The sequence below is a fragment of the Betta splendens genome, chromosome 17 (genome assembly GCF_900634795.4).
Source record: "Betta splendens chromosome 17, fBetSpl5.4, whole genome shotgun sequence".
Lineage (NCBI taxonomy): Eukaryota > Metazoa > Chordata > Actinopteri > Anabantiformes > Osphronemidae > Betta > Betta splendens.
Genome location: NC_040897.2, coordinates 3,872,442 through 3,891,537, shown reverse-complemented (window position 1 = coordinate 3,891,537; position 19,096 = coordinate 3,872,442). Strand labels below are relative to the sequence as shown.

Genomic DNA, 19,096 nt, shown 5'->3' with positions numbered 1-19,096 from the left:
ATCAAATAGCCACCAGCTTTCACTACCAACATTCCTGTCATGCTGACTGTAGCCATCCTCCCAGCATGTATTCATCCTGCCAGTGCTGCTGACGTGCAGCCACTGGTGCTTTCATTATGTTCTCCTTCATTACATCTTGTCCAGACACCTGAGTGACCATAGGAGGCAAAGGCCTGAGAACAGAGCCAAATCTTTCCAGTTGTCCCCTGTTTTGATACAAAAACATTTGTTCCTCATTCTTCCACTATAAAAAAAACAAGAGTCAATTACTGATGTCGTCATTTCTGCCACACTTATCTTCTCTGCTGTTTCCTTGCCATACATTTTGTTTCTTTTCTTATATTTTTTGTTATATTGTTTGTTTTGTCTAAAAGGAAATTATTTACCAAATTGTTGATTGTATTGTGATCTATGATTAAATACTGTCCATGTGCCTTGGGAGGATTTTTGTATGTCAACACCTGAATTTGTGCCTTTATGTCAACGTGAACCATGTGCTGACTACATTTAAAAACTAACTCCTACATGTATTTTTGCCAGATTTTCATGTTTGTTGTGATTAATGTGGACACATCAGGAGTATTTGTTTGTGACCGTATATTACCCCTTTGTGTGTACTTGCCATGTTCTCCTCACTGTTGCATGTCTGTCTTTTTGTCACTGCGGGTTTACCCAGAGGAAGAACCGTTTTCTTATCACATCCTCAAGAACCAAATTCCAGCACTACTTGGTTTTTACTCCTAACCTGGATCTCCAGGTGTCAAGTGGTCCCAGCCTATATTTCTGTACTCCCTATACTACACTAAGTTTTAGAACACTCTAATTTTTCCAGTGTTTTATTGAAAATTATGTTTTATGACAGATTGTAAAGATAAGCTTGAAGCTGTTGACCTGTTAGTCACTGCCTCTAAGCTGGTGACTCTGACTCTGACTGTCAGACCAGTTTCCTCCAGTTACTGAGTGAAGGAAAAGTTTCACCTGTAGGATGATGGTCTGCCTTCTCTTTGTCATTAACTGCATTTTTCTCACCATTTGTAAAGCAACACAATACTTTTTGTGGGACAATACTGATGGTCAGAGGGTTTGGTACCAGTGTGTTCCACCAGTAAGATCGTAGTTACTATCAATGCACAGTTTAAAGACACTTTTAAGCTGCAGCAATCAATAGCGCAGTTGGTAGGGAGGTCGTTCTCTAACTGCAAGGTTTGTGGCTCGGCAAAACAATGTGAGAGTGCATGGATGAATGAGAAGCGATTGTAAAGTGCTTTGCATCCTAGAAAGGGTTTATATATGTGCTATATTACTATTTTAGTTTTTAAGACACGTTTAAGATGTTTTCGTAACAGACTTCTCTTTAGAACAGAGTAAAATAAATCACCTCAGAAGTTATTTCTTTAATTTTATATTATATATTTAATACTATTGGGCTTAAGCCTGTGTGTTAAACATGAAATATAAAGTTAAGGCATTGAAGTATAAGCATTAATAAGTGCACTCCAGAAATAAAATTTATTTAAAATAATAGCATCATGAAGGTAGAGCATTTTATTTGTGTTTTACTGCATTTTAGCACATAGCATTGGTTGTGAATATAATAAGTATAATTGTTATAACATAGTATACACAATATAATATTATACAAAGTGTATTAGAGTATGTTCTAACAGTACATCTGCATATCTTTTATATCTCAGCAGAAATGAAAAATCATAAACATTAGAGAAACCAACCTGGAAACTGAGCACAAATGACATATTCTTCAGTGGCTCCGGGGTTGTGGTTCCTACGTCTTGTGCTCTTTAAACCTTTTCGCAGGTACCGTCAGACTTGTTGGCTGCCTGAGTCTGGTTTTCCTGGAGTCTTCCTCTCCAATGTTGCCTGGTGCTTGCTTACGTGGGTTTTCTAGGGTTTTCTTTATTATTCTATATAATTTTATTCCTGTGTTTTATAAGGCCACGTGCAGTTATTTTAAATAAATTTTGTTTTAAACCCTCTTTATTGATCTACATAATATAAACTGAATTGTGTATTTAATTGAACATGGTGATTATTGCCGCTGATCGTCGTGTGTTCGTGGCTTTTTCACGGGACAGACGCGTTTCACCTCCTGCCACAGATCTGTAAAACAGGCGGCTCCGCCCTCCAATCCCCGGCCTGCTCCGGCAGACGGGCACACCCACGCTGCCGTCACAGAGACGGAGTCAGTCGGGCCTTGTGTGCTTCCTGGTCCTCAGCTCCGCCTCGCCTCGATCTGGCCGGACAGGGGGAAACACTTCTCAGTTAGAGAACAAAAGCGGACGGACCGAGGAGGTCGAAGTAACGGCGACACCGATTCCCATCCGAATCCGTGTCTTTTCCCACAAGAATTGGTCGAAGACTGAACTCGAGCGAAAGGCGACAAACTTGGTTTCCTCGCATCTTTGTGCCCGATCATAATCCGTCGAGGTGATAAATAAGACAAGGGTCACACAGACAGACGGTGTTGTTTCCGTGACCCGTGTCCATAACTTAGGTCGTAAAAACGGAGGAGTAACGGGCTTCTCTCGGTTAAGTGGACCTCGGGGGTGAAAGCTTGCCTTTGCGTTGTCGGTAAGTTTATTTTTGTGCTCCACTGTTTCGTGTGACTGCGAAGTGCGCCTGTGCTGTGAAGTGTTTTACTTAGTACGCCATAAGGGGGGAGACGGGGTACTGCTATTGTCACCGCCACGCTCAGCAACTTTCTGTCGTTTATTGTTATCCCGAACAGAGAAATAGAGTAAAACACGCTCCTGGCGCTCGTTAAAGTAACACTAACAGCCGGGAGGCTAAAGTCTGCTTCCATCCCACGACTGACTAACAGCGATGTCAGCGTTGTTCGCTATTATTTTTGGTACACTTGGATTTTTCTTGCGTGGCCCAGCGACCTAAATGTGGACCGTGGCGTAACGTCCGAGGTAAATACGCAACATCTCCTCCACTGTCCTACATTAAAAGCCCGTCCCGACGAGCACGGGGCTGGAGAGGACACTGAGCCGTCAGCAGTTCTCCCTAAGCCATGATCTGAAGGAGACGCCACAGAATACCAAATGCTGATCAAAGCCTTGAATGGTCCGTTCTACAGCCTCCACCTTAACTTCCAAACCAACAACATGGCACCTGTTGCTCATCACAAGATATAGTGTTAATGGAATAGAAGAATAGAAATAGAATGAATGTGTGAATTTTAGTGATGTGTGTGTCTAGACTGGAGTAACAAGACTCATTTCCTGCCTCCACAGGTTTATGTTGATGTATCCATCTCGTGAAGAGGCTACACTTACATTTTTGGACTGAGAACTTGGAAGTGGAACAAAGCCCAGCTGCGAAGGGTGAGAAAGCAGACTTTGAAGGGTTTGTCAGCGATCCCCACTCTTTACACACCAATCTCCCCCCACTCACACAAAACAAAAGTCACCACACTCTGGGGGAGGGGACCCAGTCCAAGAGTGTGGACCAAGACTATACGACTAGTTTCACTGGGAGTTCAGAATGGGAGTGCAAAACGGGGGGAGGGGAAACAGCTGTCATATAATAGACTGTGAGAATGAACGAGAGCGGAAAGTTCCCCAACTATCATACACTGCACTGTGGAACGGACTCTGAGAAGAAGATTTCTGGCCCTAATGTGTGAGGGTGACAACAAACAAAATGTATCAGCAGCTAAAATGGTGTTTTATTTTCTAGGTGAAACAACCTGTTATAAGAAGACAGATGGCAACATACGGGGAACAAAACGGCAGAAATGGACAACTTCTATCCATGAAGGAGCCTTTGGAGGGAAAAGTAACAAAGACAGAATATGAAAATAAAGCATCCTCTAAAGATTTGGAACACTCTGACAATTCGGCTGAGAGTAACAATGGTGGCGTGGCTAGTTTCACCACTAACCACAACTCTGTTGTGTGCCTGCCTCTGGTATCTGAAGGACTCAAATTGGTGTGGACACAATCGGATCAGACCCGTGAACTGGACACGATCCCAGAACTGGTTCAAGCCTTTAACATATTTCCATACCCATCGTCCCGTGATGTTAACAGCCTTGCCCGGGTATGTGCCTTGCCACTGGACAAAGTTAAGGTGTGGTTCATGGTGCAGAGAATTAAATATGGCATTAGCTGGTCCTCAGAGGAGATAGAGGAGACGCGACGTAAACTGGCAGTGCCTGAGCTCTATGAGGATTCTACTGAAACAACTGAAGAAGCCAAATTGAGTCCCAACAGCAAAGGTTGTGAGGAGCTAATAAATGAGGATAAAGACAATGATGGTGCAGAGGATGATTTTTCAAGCTTTGCCCCCAAAAAGACCAAACCAAAATGTGAGTCACCAGATGTCTACAAGCCAGTCAAACCCGCTGCCCCATGTTTCAGTTCAACCTTGCCACCTCCTCAGGATTCCTACTTTTACCGCCCGCCAGCAGATGTGCCTGTAAGTACAGCTGGTATCTCCCTCGACCTTTCAGAGTCGCCTTCACAACAGCACCGCCATGGGCGTTATAAAAAGTCAAAAGCCCAGCTTGCTGCTCTTCGGAAAAGCTTCCTGAGAGAGAATTGGCCTGCAGAGGCGGAGCTAAGGCGTTTACAGGAAGAAACCGGGCTGAGCCGCAACGACATTCGTAAATGGTTCAGTGACAGCCGTTACCAGCTTAGGGTTGGCCGAGGCAGCCTGGCAGCAGCCCAGAACTATTCTCAACACACCATTGTGGGAGGTAAACATGATCAACAAACTCAGCCTCTTTCCCTGGTCAATCAAAAGGCTCGTCAGCCCAACGGCCTGAAGGGCCCTGAGGGAGCGCGTAGCAATGGGATTAGAAACTCACATTTCTTTCAGACCTTTTTGTCGAACAGCCTGGAGGCATTTGGAGAAAAGGTCCTTGAGGCAGGGTGTGATTCAGTGAAGGAGCTTTCGGGCGATGGGGACACTTTTAAAGATGCTGAACAAAGGGAAGAACAGCCCTTACAATTAACCAAGGTCTCAAAGGTTGAGCCAGATGTTTCACAGTCACCAGATATATTGATGTCGTCTTACTCCTCCCCCGGCAGCTCACCACTGCCGGCCTCACCTAACAAATCACTTCCAGCCAGTGTCAGCACGTCTAAGAAATCATCTCGCTTGGCTAAAACCATTCCTGCACAGTCACCCTTGCACGTGTCAGAGACTTCCTTATCCACACCAAGATCCTCTTCTCTCACTCCTGCAGGGCGGCCGAGAAAGACGAAGGGTCAGTTGGATGTGCTGAAGCAGCACTTTCTACGCTGCCAGTGGCCCAAGAGTGAAGACTACACTGAACTAGTTAAGCTCACGGGTTTGCCCCGGGCTGATGTTATTCAGTGGTTTGGTGACACACGATATGCAGTTAAAAACGGCCAGCTGCGCTGGGTAAAGGGAGTCCGTGACCAGTTCTTGTCAGAACTTGCTGCCCAAAGTAGCAATGGTTTCACAAATGGAAGTGTTTCTGGAGCATCCGCTCGCGTTGGAGGTCACCGCAAACGGAGATTTCAAGGAAATGGGCCGAGTGGGGATTCTCCTGACACCCAGCCGTTGTTAATGTATTACCTGTCAACAGGGTCGCTGCATGAAAAAGACCTCGACTCTCTATGCAAGAAATCAAAAATGAGTTACCAGCAAGTACGTGATTGGTTCGAAGCCCAGAATGTTGCTCATGAAGAACCTAATATTACTATGGAGACACTGGAATCAGACTGAAAAACATGAACACAATTGGCATAATTACTACTTTGGTATAAAATATTTGAATTGGTGCATATTAGTAAGATCCATTGATAAAAGCGCACACACACACACACACACACACACACACGTTGCATTACCTGCTTACCCTAATACATGTGGAGGTTTGCTGTAATTTTTGTTTAGTTTAGTTATATTTAAACTGGTTGTATTTTTGATACCTGACTATGGCAGCAAAGAAATCTACCATCACCTGTATCTGCTTCAGAAAATAGTTGAGTGATCATCATCATTCCTTTACAGCCAATAATTCCTTATCATGAAAAGCACACTGGAGATGTACACTTTAAAATGTCATCTTGCACTTTGGGTGTAAAGCCTGCTGTCATTATATTCAGTAAATTATGTGTTTCATGGAAGCTCAGATCCTACAGTGTCCTTGTTGAGCCCTTAAGACTGAAACCTTGAATTTAACCCTTTTGAGAAAATATTGTTCCATCTCACTGTTCATATCTAAAGCAAATTTCTGAAATGCATAACCAATACTGTCGGCCCGTCTGCTGTAATATTTCATTTATTATTTGAGTAGTTTGGTTGCTTATATCTAACTGCACCTTTTACAGTGAATGCTATCCAATGCACACAGATATCAAATTTGCCAACTCCTGTTTTGATTTACAGTCAGTATTTTATATGTCTTGTCTTAATATGTGACCTTATGATGGACAAACTACATGAGATGAGGGTCCAGATGCTTTGGAAGCGTCAAGGACATTTACCATGACCTGTTTAAGACTTGTAGTCCAAACTTAGGTTTTTATTGTCTGTTTGTGTATTTATTACTTCACACACTACTGTGTTTCCAAGAAGAAAAGCTCCACACTTTAAAGTACTTCGTAGTTGACTTGCAGAATGTCAAGTTTACTTTAAATATAGTCAGTTTAGTTCCAGTTAAGTAGAAATGTCTGGACAGAGTTTAGAGGATCCCACTGTTGACAAACAGTTTCCTTTAGCCATTAAAAGCTAATACAAGTGTCATGTTATGGAGGGAATATCCACAACACCTGTACAATAGTTGATGTTTTTGATGTATTTTTTTATCTTGTTTAAAGGAAAATCTTATTTGCACAGATGTGTCACTGGAAACCAGTAAAGAATTAGCTTTTTTAGTCATGTGTGTCAGCTGTGTTCTTTTGTGTCTGTGATGTTTTCATTTTAGCTGATTTTAGCTCTATTATTGAATTTCTCACCTATTCTGATAAAACATTGAAAGTAATATGCAGAAGCAATTTTGAAAAAGAAAATTTGCTTAATTAAGTTTAATTCATTTAAGCACATGGTAAATTCAGAACACTGTCCATGTAAACATTGGTTTAACATCTTTTCTAAATGATCACAGATAAACTGAAATTAAAAAACTAAACAAGACGAAATCAATTAGACAAAACAAAGTAAAACCAAAAACTCCTACACTGACAAAACATCTCCAGAATTGACATTACATACTAGGGGACTGTGTTGATAAGTCACTGGTGAAGTGGAACTGGAAAGCATTAGGAGTCTGCCGATGTGTTCTGAGGACAACAAAATTTACAGTCACCCAGCTACTAACAACATTCTACAGTGTGTCATAGCACAGCATCTCCTACCTTGCACTGCTGCTGAAGGATGTAGGTGTTCCTTTAACCAAATGGAAGATTTTTAATATGATTAAAATGTATTATCAATCTTCAAAAGCAGTTTACAAACTCACTGTGTAAGTTTTCCTGAAGAGAACTGTGTCTGGAAACAGAGGCAGCTGGTCCAGGAGTCTGACGAACAAAAGGGAAAAGACCAAATGAGAAGATAGTTCAATTTAAAGTTTGAGGTAGGTACTAGAGATAGTGATATACATGTATAAAATATCTCTCTTTTTAAATTATTATTAATATTTACAATAATTAATTGTAAATATTTTATTATATTTTGTCATATGACATTGAAGAAATGACACTTTGAGACCATGTAGTGACTGTACATACAGTATATTAGAGTACTGCCCTGCAGCCTAATCTGTGAAGGCAGGGGATGATCCCTCCATGAACCGTAGCTCCCACTGCCGTTAGCACCTAGACCAGGACTCTCCCACCACTGTAGGCAGGACACACTGGTCTACGTAGTGCTCACCTGTTCGCTGCCACACATGCTTGACACCATCTGAACCAAATAAGTTATCTTTGGTCTCATCACACCACAACACATGGTTCCACTAATCTATGGTCTTAGTCTGCTTGTCTTCAGACTGTTTGCATCATCTTTAGAAGAGGCTTCCTCCTGGGACAGCAGCCATGTAGACCAATGTGAAGCAGTGTGGGGCGTATGGTCTAAGCGGCTTCTTTGGTCACCAATGGCATGACCTGTTGTGAGTGACACCTGTCCTGTTAAACAACTGCTGGTGTTGGCCAACGGGCTGAAGCGCAGTTTCACTTACTGTAGGGGTGTACTCACTTTGACTAGTGGTTTAGAAATTAATGTCTGTGATGATCTATTTTGCTATTAAGCTGTAGAGTCTTTAAATTGGTCATTTCCTCAGTGTTGTCACATGACAAGATAAAATAAAAAATTTAGAAAAGAGATACTGTACTATGTTAGCCATAGTTTGACAAATATATCTAAACATCTTGGTCTTTAATCTAATTTCATTGACTCAGTGGATGAAGTGTGCTCTCACCACATCATAGTGAGTTTTTCCAGTTCATCATGACCCATGAACTTCTCTGGACGTTACAAAGCTAAGGAGCATGTGAGAGAGCAACTGTAGTGCCAGGTTTTACACAGGCCACTGGCTGTGCACTATATGTGTAAATGCTCAAATCTGCAGCAATGTCCAGATGTGATTATCCAAACACAGGCTGAAGATCATGTTTTATCCTCTCAACAAGACAGGGAAACGTGATGGTAAAAAATCCAAGGTAGACCTCTATTGTAATCACAAGGCAAAACAGACCTCTGTAATGGCCCACCACATAACTGCAATAACCAGTCTTTTCTCCCTCAAAATTTCCTGTCTATGACTAATACTGGTTACTAAGGGACTTGTGTGACTGCTGAATAATTAGTGTAGACACATTTAACTTCACTATACTTAAATTCGAACATTGATTTCATGTTTAAACGTATAACACAAAGACAACATAACTAGGTCACTTACTGTCAGGGAGGACAAACTGGGACCTCGGTCTCTGGCCCACCCCTGGGACTCAGATGAACCTAAGTAACTGAGATCCAGACATATTTGAGTGAGGATATTAGGAACTTATTGTGTGAAGTACAGATATGTGAAAATACAGCAAATCAAAATCATACCTAATAGATCTTGAATGAGGGGTAACTGAAAAAGATAACAAGCACACATTCTCAGTAAAGTTTTAAAGTTTTTTAAGTTTTAAAGTAAAAATTAAAAAAAATGAAAATGGCCAGAAAAAAAAAACACATATGAGTAACTTCAATCTGGTTTTACCTGGGGGGGTGACAGCCACAGGGAGGGACACCCTTTGACTGCTACATAGAACCCAATAATTTACAGTAATAAAAAATGAAATACTGTAAGATGTGTAAACAAAGTTAAAGAAGCTGGTCTTTACCCATCTATCTGGAATGACCCACGAGAAACCTGTGAAAAACATGCAATTAAATATAAAGTCTAATGTATCAGACTAGACTTTTAATTTATTCAATTAAATTACTTTATTTTATATAGCACCAATTCACTTGATCAAGAACATACAGAAATCAAAGTCCAGCAAGGGTGCTGAAAGGTTGTGCTTCCCAGCTATGTGGTGTCCTCTAGCACATCTTCAACCTGAGCCTGCATCTGAAGAGAGTTCCTCTTTGGCGGAGAAAGTCATGCATCGTGCCAATGAATAAGACACCACGTCCCAGAGTCGTCAATGACTACAGACCCGTGGCTCTGACCTCTTACATCACAAAGACTTTTGAGAGGCTGATCCTGGACGTCTGCAGAACTGTGTGTCTGACACAGTGATCTGCACTAAGGGAGCTTCACAGGGGACAGTTCTGTTTCCCTTTCTCTTCACCATGTGCACCTCAGACCTAAGGTACAACTTAGAGTCCTGTCATCTCCAGAAGTTTTCTGATGACTCTGCTATTGTAGGATCCAGGGTGGTTACGTCACAGAGTATCAGGGAGTGGTGGACAGCTTTGTGGACTGGTGTAGACAGAACCACTTCTAACTGAATAAAACTGTCACCCCTCTCACTATTAAAAAGGATAGGTGGAGGAGTACAAATACCTGGGAGTGTACTTGGACAATAAACTGGACTGGGACTGGAAAAAGAACTCCTCAGCTGTGTAGGCTCAGAGCAGGATGTACTTCCTGAGGAGGATCTGGTCCTTTAATGTCTGCAACTCCATGCTGAGGATGTTCTATGAGTCTGTGGTGGCCAGTGTAGTGTTTTACGCTGTGGTCTGCATGAATGTAGCTGATAGTAACAGACTGGACAAACTGATCAGGAGGGCTGCTTCTGTTCTGTGGGTGGAGCTGGACCCCTACATGCTGTAGCTGAGAGGGGGATGCTGGTCCGGTCCTCTCTATCCTAGACAACACCTCCCACCCCCTACATAGTGTGCTGGCCGGACAGAGGAGCACCTTCAGCCAGAGGCTGATCAGTATTAGGTGCTCCACAGAACGCCACCGGAGATCCTTTCTACTGGTGGCCATCAGTCTGTACAATTCCTCCTCTCTCTGTTAGGGTAAACCTTCAATCTTGTAATAGTTAGCTAGTAATTTTGATGTGAATGTGTGTGTATACATGTTACCATTTTTAAATTTCCTATACTTCCTTGTATGTACCTGCAACTCTGACAGAAATCAATGTGTGCAAAACAATTAGACAAAACAAGTTTTCTGAATCTTGAAACTTGATCATATCCTACTTGAGCAGGCTGTTTAATTAATAACTCGATAAATAAAGTGAATTTCGTGAAGCAATTCTGGAACACTCACCCTCATCTGAGAAAGTGGCTTCCTTAATTCAGCATTCTCTCTTTTGAGCTCTAAAAGCTGCTGTTTTAATTCAGCATTCTCACCTTTCAGCTTGCCCAGTTTCCTTAGAATAGATGTTAGAAGCATAGCAGAAGAATAGAGTCAGGACTTTATCTTCTAACATCTACAGTGAAATGACACCAGGTCATGAAATCACCTGTGGTCCAGCTCAGTTACTTCCTTTAGATGCCGTTCCAGTTCACTAAACTTATGCTTGAAGTGAGCTGTGATCATCTCCATCTGTGTCCTCTGAAAAAGTGCAATCTAAATGGAATGAATACTGCACAGTTACATAAACACATTATATTTTCATTTCATATGATATACAGTATTTTCTATAGACCCTTGTGCACAGATCCTGCTAGTGATTAAAGAGGACAGGCCTGTGATATGTGCTCCAACCGTAACTGGATGAGCTCCATGGGGTCCTTGAAGTACAATTTTTCCTGTGGCTTCATCTAAAATATGAATTTGTGTTGATATAATGACTTTGTTGCATCAAACAGCGACCTACACTATATTCATCAGACTCACCAACCTCATCAGTGATGGCCAGATAACTACAACTGACACCACACACACTGCATTGCTCTGAGGAAAAAGACAATGGAAAGCAGTTGAAGTAGCCTGGACTGTGTCTGAGAAGTAGAAACAAATTAACTTCAGAATTATATAAATGTAAATAGAATACAAGTGTCTTACTGGGAGTAATGCATGCCTCACAGCAGATGTGGCCACAACTGGACACAGCAAACTTGCTCCCTCTTTTGGTGAAGCACCGGTTACAGTGGAACCAGTTCATCTTTAATAAGCTGTCTACAGACAAAACTGCTGTCACACTGTTATAATGGTGGAGGTCAAATACAAAGGATGAACTGAAGATCCCCGTCTTTTAGCAGCTTCTGTGTAGACTACGCATTAGTTTTGTGTTTTTATAGGTAGCTCATTTTGAGTTTATTGTAATGATTGTAGAGTAATGCACGTGGGGTTAAGCGCACTGACAAAGATCGCATCGTGTGTTTGTTAACAGGGTAAAACCACACCACTTGTTTTCAATTAGCGATATTTCGGATTAAAATAATTACATAATTTGTATTCGTGAGAAATGAGACGTGACGCATGCATCTACCATCCGCTGTTCAATTATTGTTTCAATTATTACAAATATTTTAATTTCCGCACGCAGCTGGCTAGCTAAATTTGCTAGCTAGCGTTAATGAGCAAATAATATTTGGCTAGATAGTACAAATCTGAGATCAGGCATCAGGATTTAAATATTGTGTATGTGACCTAAGATTGTTTTCTTATATTAGCTACCAGTCGTCTAAGTCACAGTCTGAGTGAACACTGTAACAGTTACTGTAGCTTACCCGTGCCTCCTAGCTACTGTATAAACCATATGTTGTTTTCCTCTCATGACTAACAGGTTCACGATTACATCACTGACTTTTAAAAATAAAAGGTATGTCAAAATATCACTATTAATGTTTAGCCTTTGTCAATATTAAATTACAAATACGTGAATATACTAACTGATAAACTTTCTAATCAAGTTGTAGAGGTACAAATTAGTAAAGTTTATACAAGCCACTGAATTAAAACAACGCCGACAAATATCAAGGAAGTGATTTATTTCGGTGAAAGTTAATATTTTATAAGATTTTAGTAAATTACAGCTACCACCAGACAGTGCTAATTACATGCTTGCAGGTTTTTTTTTAATTGTCAATTGTGTTCACCTGACATACAGATGTTTAACAAAATGTTTGTTTTATTTTGATTAATGTGTGTAAGGACAGTCAAACTAACCCAGCATATTGTAGAAAACCGGTTTAATTTGAGTTCAGAGCAATTTGGTTACACATCTGGATGGATGAGAAAACAAGCACGTGCTTCACGGTTAGAAAAATAAAAACCCAATTCACACTGAGGAGCTGGTAGATAATAGGAATGCTTTTCTCTAGAACGAAAAAGAAAAAGAAAAATAAGTAAAACTTCAAAAAAAGAGAAACTAAGGACAGACAGACAACCGACATGTAAAATGTACTTCTTTACTTTAATGCTTCAGGAAATCCCCTCGGTGATGATTTGTGGCTCAAGGAGCGCATTGTGTACCATCCCAAGCGTCCCTACAAAAACAACAGCTTTAGCACAGATGAAGACTGAGTCGTTCCACATGTCACATGCGTACCTGGTGCTATGCTCCTCAGGCTTCTAGACTTGCAGGTAGAGTCACAGCAGTTGCATAGATTGCTTTTTTTAGGATTATCCATTAGCTCCCAGCTGAATGAGATTGAATGAGAGTGTAAGTCTCAATTTTAAGATATTAAAAAAAAGTAAATTAAAGTAAAAATTAAATATTCCAGATACCCATGATGTTTGACATAGTGGCAGGCCTTCTTGGCAGGATCAAGATCAGCAGGATCCCAAACGCCTAGCTGGCAATGAATAAATACCTGCACAAGGAACAGGTTTGGATATTTAAGCATTGAACGGAAAGATTTAAAAAAAAAAGTGTGTGACCAATTTACCTCTTGTCCAAGAGCAAACCTGAAGGCTTGAAGGGCCAGATGAATCTCTGATGCTTTTTTCCTTGGTTTAAATGTAGAGTGTGATGTCTTACTGTCCACGAGACATCTGTATAATTTAATATGACTTTGTGACTCATTGTGTTCAATCAAGCAAACATACATATTTTCAGTAAAATGACAATACCCCTTATTGGTAATTAGTGGGTAGACTTTGCTGTCTGGCTGCAACTTTGGTGTAGTGGTAGCTACACATTCCTCCAAAAGCAGCAGCAAAGGGTGATGGGCCTTCTGCTCCACACTGGCCATGATGGGCATTAAGGAGCCCAGTGGAAATGTAGTAGAGGCAGCAGGGCTGGAGAAATCATCTAGGAGAATGAGCCAGAAAGACGAAATAAACCACAAGAATTGTAGGAGTCACTATAGAACTGTTTTGCATTTTAGAGGATCACTGTCTTATCTGAGAACTCACCACTCCCAAGTGAAATGTGGAACTCTAGATGTCCTTGACTGTAAGTATTGAACACAGCATCATAAATCTGAGGACGCCAGCCTTTGGGCCTGTGTAAATCAAAATCACGTAAGTGCAGAAGTGCATGTGTACAATGAGATACATTTACCTTAATATTCAGCTCAAATGCAAGAAAATAAAATTAACATCTAACCTTTTATACGAACAGACAACTAGATGAGTTATAGTATGTGCCAGGTCAGAACCAGGAGAGGAAACGTAGCTCAGTTCATTTGTGTACATTAATCGATCCCCAGTTATCTACAAGGATCAAATGTCATTAAGGTGATTTGCCAACAATGATTTGTGATAATTATGCTACTCACCAGTCTCCTGAAGTTACAGTTACTGAAGTACACATTGAAAACAGCCTCACTAGCTGTGAAACTAGTCGGGGAACAGTTACCGAGACGAAACCGTGCAAAGTCAGCCTGTGACCTGCTCTCTGTCCACACCAGCATCACGAAATCAGGCCAGCAGTTCAATTTCATGTCTGCAAGTAGAATGATGAAGATCATAAAGAGCATGCAAATATCTGCCTAATTCTGGTTGTGATTTACTAAAACAAGACACCACAATGCTAAATTACCTGCATAAACTGAACCAGCAGCTGCCAAACTCAACAGCACTGCACCTTGCCAAAACAAAGCCATCATGGCTGAGCAGCCACAGCTGTTGCTGTGAGTGCTCTTATCCCTTAGACTGGAACACATCAGCATAATTAACCTCATTCACCTGGTGTGTGCCACGAACCCCAGGCATCAGTCACTTGATATGTGAATGTGTTCAGTTAATGTGGGTCTTTCCCACACAGCACAGATTCATGTTGAGTGGCTACAAACTGCTCGCATTTAGATAACAAATGTGAGTCTTCACAGAATCACAACATTTTTATAGCATTTATAATTTATAGCATTTATTAAAATAGAATTAATTTCTAACTTTTAATGACAAGGTTAACAGCATTATAACCCTGTTACACCTTCAGCAAAGGGGCACTTGTTTGCAGCCTTAAAGATGAATCACCAAATAATAAGCATAACTAAATAAAACACATCTTTAGAGATTTTATTATAATTGCTTACTGTAAGTTCTCATTGAAACCTAAATAAAGATCTACTTAATGCTTAGAGGATAAACAATATGAAGCAGAACTGGCTGCAATGCACATTGATCTTATCTCACCTACAAAATTGTATTAGAGTTTATTAATCCCACAATGGGGAAATGTAGATAAGATTAACCACTTATAACACATGGAATAAAATAAAAAGTAAAAACTCAGAAGTTCCCAACAAAATATTTTATTGTACAACTGTTTTGATTACAATATTCCACTTTAATCCCCTTGTCCAGTGTTCAGACATTCCATCATGTTAAAACAAAAGGAACTTTGTTAGACAAAAGCTCAGCTGGATCAACTGAAGGTTCAAGGGCCTTGAAAGCAGATGGATCCACAATGACCAGAGGTCCCAACACTGAATTGTGCATCAGGGTCTGAGAATCTACAAATATGAAAAAATAAAGAATAAAAGAAATTCATGTGAAATAAGCACAGCTCATAAATAACCACGCTGCCAAACACAATGTACCCCAGCTAGCTGCTCTTTTGGCGTGGGACTTGCAGGTTGAGTCACAGCAGCTACAGATGGAGCTCTGAGATGGGTCATCAAGCAGGTCCCATCTGTGAAAGACGCAACCGGTAGTTAGTATTATACAGTACTCTTTTTTAAAAATACACCGTTTTATCTTAGGAGGTGAGCAGATTGCATTTCATTTATTTTGTATCAGATCAGCACAGTCAGACAGTTTTCCTCTCAAAACGTACAACTACAGCACAACCTTCAAGATTACCTTCTAGATTCCTTAACATAATGACAAGCTTTCTTGCTTTCATTGAAATCTTCAGGATCCCATGCAACTAGTTTACAGTGGATGTACACCTGGGGAACACAAATAATTAAACTGATTTTACTGACACCAACTACCATGTAGCCCTCTACCTACCTTCTCCCCAAGACCAAACCTGGAGGACTGTATGTAGAGGATGAGTGCAGACGAGCGGTAACGAGGAAGGAACACCGCGGTTCCCCTCAGGCTTTCCAGAAGACATCTAAAAAAGGATTTTATATTTAATATCAGGACAGTTCCAGTACAGTCACTAAAGAATAAGCAGTATCTAAATCCTACCCCTTATTGCCAATAATGGGGTAAACCTGGCTGTCAGGCTGCAACTCTGATGTAGCGGCTGCCACACATTCCTCCATGAGCAGCACCAAAGGCTGGTGAGACTTTTGCTCCACCGCCGCCCATATTGGCATTAAAGAGCCCAGATGGACGACGTTGGTCATGGATGCACCTGTCAAATGTTCTGTAAAGTAAAACAATTTTAGAATATGTCTAAATGTGCGCTTAATTAGGCAGTCAAAGAACTCACCATTAAGGAGAGCCATGTGGAAGATCAGACTACCTCGACCTTCAGAAACACCCGCTCCAGGGTTCAGAATTGGGAAATTCCAACCCTCAGGTCTGAAAAAGTAACAGGGCAAATAACTGTCACACTTGAGCTTTAAACTGAAAATGCATCCCAACAACGACTTACCTTTTATAAACACACTTAATGGGATAAGCAAAGGCTGCAGGTTTTGACTTGTCATAAGGTCTGTAAGTCAGTTCATTAAAATAAGTCACATTTTTTCCGCTTATCTGTAGATGGAGAAAAAGAGATTAATAAAATACACGATGCCTTAAAGTGATTTGATCCAAGTATTGGTTGTACATCACCCGTCTTTTAAATTTGCATTCGGTGAACTGGTAGTTGAACAGCACGGCCCCTTCACCAGTGGGCATGATCTCCAGCTGGGAGGGCATGCAGCTGCCGAGGAAGAAGCGAGCGGCGTTTGGCACCAGCTCTGCACCGATCCTCCATGTAATGTTTACGGAATTGTTTTCACAAGCTACTTCAATATCTGCAAACAAAATCTCATCATCAGTTTTTGTACTTGACACGCTCATTGCAATTAAAGCTGGTCAAATGTCAACATGCGTCTCTAGAAAATACCTGCATCAACGGTAGCAGTGGCAAAAACAACCAGTACCGTCACACTAACACACAGACGCAGCCGCATGACTGAATAATCATCGACACGTTGGACCTGGAACACGTTATAGACTTTTAGCCTAATTAGCCAAATGCACCGCACCTGAGTAAAAGCAATAAATCTTACACTCTGCGCGTCCTGTTTGCGGCAACATTGGTGCTGGTGTCGTACTGGCGCTACCACTAGTTGTTTCTCACAAAATACAATAGCCGTATGAAATAATACGCATTATCCTACATAAAGGAAAGGAGGGAAAACTACTCATAACTGAAGTATATTTTGATCAAAGCGGAACGTTTGCTGGTAGCAGTTGGGACATTTAGGATGTTACACAGGAAGTAAACTAGAGTCAGGTCGACAAGTGGGTTATAATTCGCTAGTTAATAAAGTGCGTTACTCTGTAAACCATTCTTGTTATTTTGAATTGTATTACATAGTCAACATGTTGATAAAAGTTAAGGTAAGACCTGTGTTTAATTCATGCCGGCTGGTCGCTACTGTTGCTGAGGAGCCAGCTAACATTACCCCCGCTTTGCTAACAGATTTCGGGGCCGGGAGATCAGCACCAATTGTGCTATTGCTTAATCTGATTCGGAGTGTTAACAGTTTAAAATTAGTCTGCTTTTTGGATGAATTTTAAGATGAGGTACCACGTTGCAAATATCATGTTAATTGTATAGCAATACTTCAGTATTCAGTCACCTAGCAGCTCTGTTTTGATAGCTTGCTAACTCGACGTTTCATTGAACAATGCAGAATTTAGTACTTTTTTTGCTTTTTAATAAAATGGTGTTTGCTGGCACTTGTTTGATATATCAATGATAAAACTTTGTTTCAGACTCTCACTGGAAAAGAAATAGAGATCGACATTGAGCCCACAGACAAGGTGAAAGAATGAAATTAGGTTCCTATAGTGAATCAATAAAGTCTTTCGTAATATGTGTTCAAATGTTTTATGTTTGCATACCTGAAGGTGGAGCGAATTAAAGAAAGGGTTGAAGAGAAGGAAGGAATACCCCCTCAGCAGCAAAGGCTCATCTACAGTGGAAAACAGATGTAAGCTCTTCCATTGTGAACAGCCTTCCATCATGGCAACGGAAAGATGCATTGTCCTCTAAATCATGTGTGCTCTTCCCCTCAGGAATGATGAGAAGACAGCAGCAGACTACAAGATCCAGGGAGGCTCAGTGCTTCATCTTGTGTTGGCACTAAGAGGAGGCTCAACGCTTTAGAATACCTGACGCTTACGCCTCTTCTCTCATGAGTCGCTGTTTCCATGGGGCCAGCTGTGTGCCAAGACTTGGTGCTGTCTCCCCACAGCACAGAGATTCTGAATCCCATGCTCCTGGGTTGTTCAAACAAGTTAACCATAAGGACGTTCTAATTCCTTTCCGTAAATGTCTTTTGTAAACCCACACTGGCCTTGAGCCAAGTTGACCTGTGTGTTTATGCAGTACTAGGGACAGTTTGAGAACACTGAGGTTCACTTTGCTTGTGAATAAATGCTCAAACGTTCAAGTTAAGAGTTGTCATAATACACACACACACACACACACACACACACACACACACACACACAGCTACATACTGACAGAATACAGGTAATGTATACGACTGAAGACAGTTCTTTCAGAAATCTGTCTTGATAAACTGAGGTTAATAGACATTGGTTTCAGAATTAAACAGTTTGAGTCATTTCAGTCAACTGTAGGTTATAGTTTACTCTGATGTGAGCACATGTCATCATTAAACCTCCATGGCAATGAGGGTCTTTCTGAAGCAGGAAAAATCCAAGTTATATATTCATAAAGAAAGGAAGATGGTTCTATATGGAGTAAAAGATCTGTAATTAAAAACTACAACAAGAGGTTTAGTTGCAAAGTCCTTTAACTACTTCTGCACATCCCTGCTTTGATATAAAGTGAAGTGTGAAACAGACAGCTTCACATTTAGCAAAAACATAAGAGTAAAGTTAATGTCAACTCTCCTGGAATGTTTTTTAACTTGAGTTAAAAAAAATAAAAGCTCAGTTTTTTTTTAAATATACCTCATGCATATTATTTTTGTGTAGTAATTGGTCTTACAGAGACTGTAAATTTATGGTTAATGGTGATTAACCATAAATTTATAACCATAAATTTATGGTTATAAATTTATGTGATACATTATTTAAGTAACATATTTTCATCTGAACGTTTATGTATAA

At 40.7% G+C, this 19,096-nt stretch overlaps 5 protein-coding genes across 7 annotated transcripts; 2 read left to right on the top strand and 3 right to left on the bottom strand.

The window, feature by feature from the left end:
• The first annotated feature begins 2,199 nt into the window (after window positions 1-2,199).
• Window positions 2,200-6,875, top strand: homeza (homeobox and leucine zipper encoding a). Its single transcript, XM_029132405.2, has 3 exons — window positions 2,200-2,589; window positions 3,258-3,347; window positions 3,703-6,875. Exon 3 carries the CDS (start codon window positions 3,730-3,732, stop codon window positions 5,719-5,721), a length of 1,992 nt encoding a protein of 663 aa, XP_028988238.1. The 5' UTR covers window positions 2,200-2,589; window positions 3,258-3,347; window positions 3,703-3,729; the 3' UTR covers window positions 5,722-6,875.
• A 135-nt stretch (window positions 6,876-7,010) lies between these two features.
• On the bottom strand, window positions 7,011-12,417 carry LOC114844803 (RING finger protein 212B-like). 2 transcript variants are annotated; one of them, XM_041068217.2, is made up of 13 exons: window positions 12,121-12,417; window positions 11,453-11,562; window positions 11,285-11,341; window positions 11,159-11,208; window positions 10,908-11,014; window positions 10,712-10,814; window positions 9,330-9,358; window positions 9,206-9,246; window positions 9,052-9,076; window positions 8,897-8,963; window positions 7,460-7,517; window positions 7,356-7,386; window positions 7,011-7,280 (listed from the first exon to the last, which is right to left on the bottom strand). In XM_041068217.2, exons 1-13 carry the CDS (start codon window positions 12,165-12,167, stop codon window positions 7,205-7,207), a joined length of 801 nt encoding a protein of 266 aa, XP_040924151.1. In that variant the 5' UTR covers window positions 12,168-12,417; the 3' UTR covers window positions 7,011-7,204. The 2 variants fall into 2 exon arrangements, with proteins under 2 accessions (XP_040924151.1, XP_040924150.1); XM_041068216.2 differs by having other exon boundaries at window positions 11,134-11,208; window positions 11,289-11,341.
• Window positions 12,418-12,565: 148 nt separating this feature from the next.
• LOC114844802 (zona pellucida sperm-binding protein 3-like) lies at window positions 12,566-14,538 on the bottom strand. Of its 2 annotated transcripts, none has more exons than XM_055503719.1 (10): window positions 14,379-14,538; window positions 14,116-14,282; window positions 13,944-14,050; window positions 13,751-13,839; window positions 13,466-13,646; window positions 13,282-13,387; window positions 13,121-13,206; window positions 12,942-13,033; window positions 12,798-12,879; window positions 12,566-12,710 (listed from the first exon to the last, which is right to left on the bottom strand). In XM_055503719.1, exons 1-9 carry the CDS (start codon window positions 14,518-14,520, stop codon window positions 12,815-12,817), a joined length of 1,035 nt encoding a protein of 344 aa, XP_055359694.1. In that variant the 5' UTR covers window positions 14,521-14,538; the 3' UTR covers window positions 12,566-12,710; window positions 12,798-12,814. The 2 variants fall into 2 exon arrangements, with proteins under 2 accessions (XP_055359694.1, XP_028988239.2); XM_029132406.3 differs by having other exon boundaries at window positions 12,806-12,879.
• A 539-nt stretch (window positions 14,539-15,077) lies between these two features.
• On the bottom strand, window positions 15,078-17,170 carry zp3f.2 (zona pellucida glycoprotein 3f, tandem duplicate 2). Its single transcript, XM_029132047.3, has 10 exons — window positions 17,017-17,170; window positions 16,851-16,944; window positions 16,574-16,758; window positions 16,392-16,495; window positions 16,227-16,318; window positions 15,980-16,160; window positions 15,797-15,902; window positions 15,644-15,732; window positions 15,382-15,473; window positions 15,078-15,294 (listed from the first exon to the last, which is right to left on the bottom strand). Exons 2-10 carry the CDS (start codon window positions 16,915-16,917, stop codon window positions 15,161-15,163), a joined length of 1,050 nt encoding a protein of 349 aa, XP_028987880.1. The 5' UTR covers window positions 16,918-16,944; window positions 17,017-17,170; the 3' UTR covers window positions 15,078-15,160.
• Window positions 17,171-17,180: 10 nt separating this feature from the next.
• nedd8l (NEDD8 ubiquitin like modifier, like) lies at window positions 17,181-18,757 on the top strand. Its single transcript, XM_029132048.3, has 4 exons — window positions 17,181-17,350; window positions 17,729-17,776; window positions 17,864-17,946; window positions 18,032-18,757. Exons 1-4 carry the CDS (start codon window positions 17,333-17,335, stop codon window positions 18,120-18,122), a joined length of 240 nt encoding a protein of 79 aa, XP_028987881.1. The 5' UTR covers window positions 17,181-17,332; the 3' UTR covers window positions 18,123-18,757.
• The last annotated feature ends 339 nt before the right edge of the window (window positions 18,758-19,096 follow it).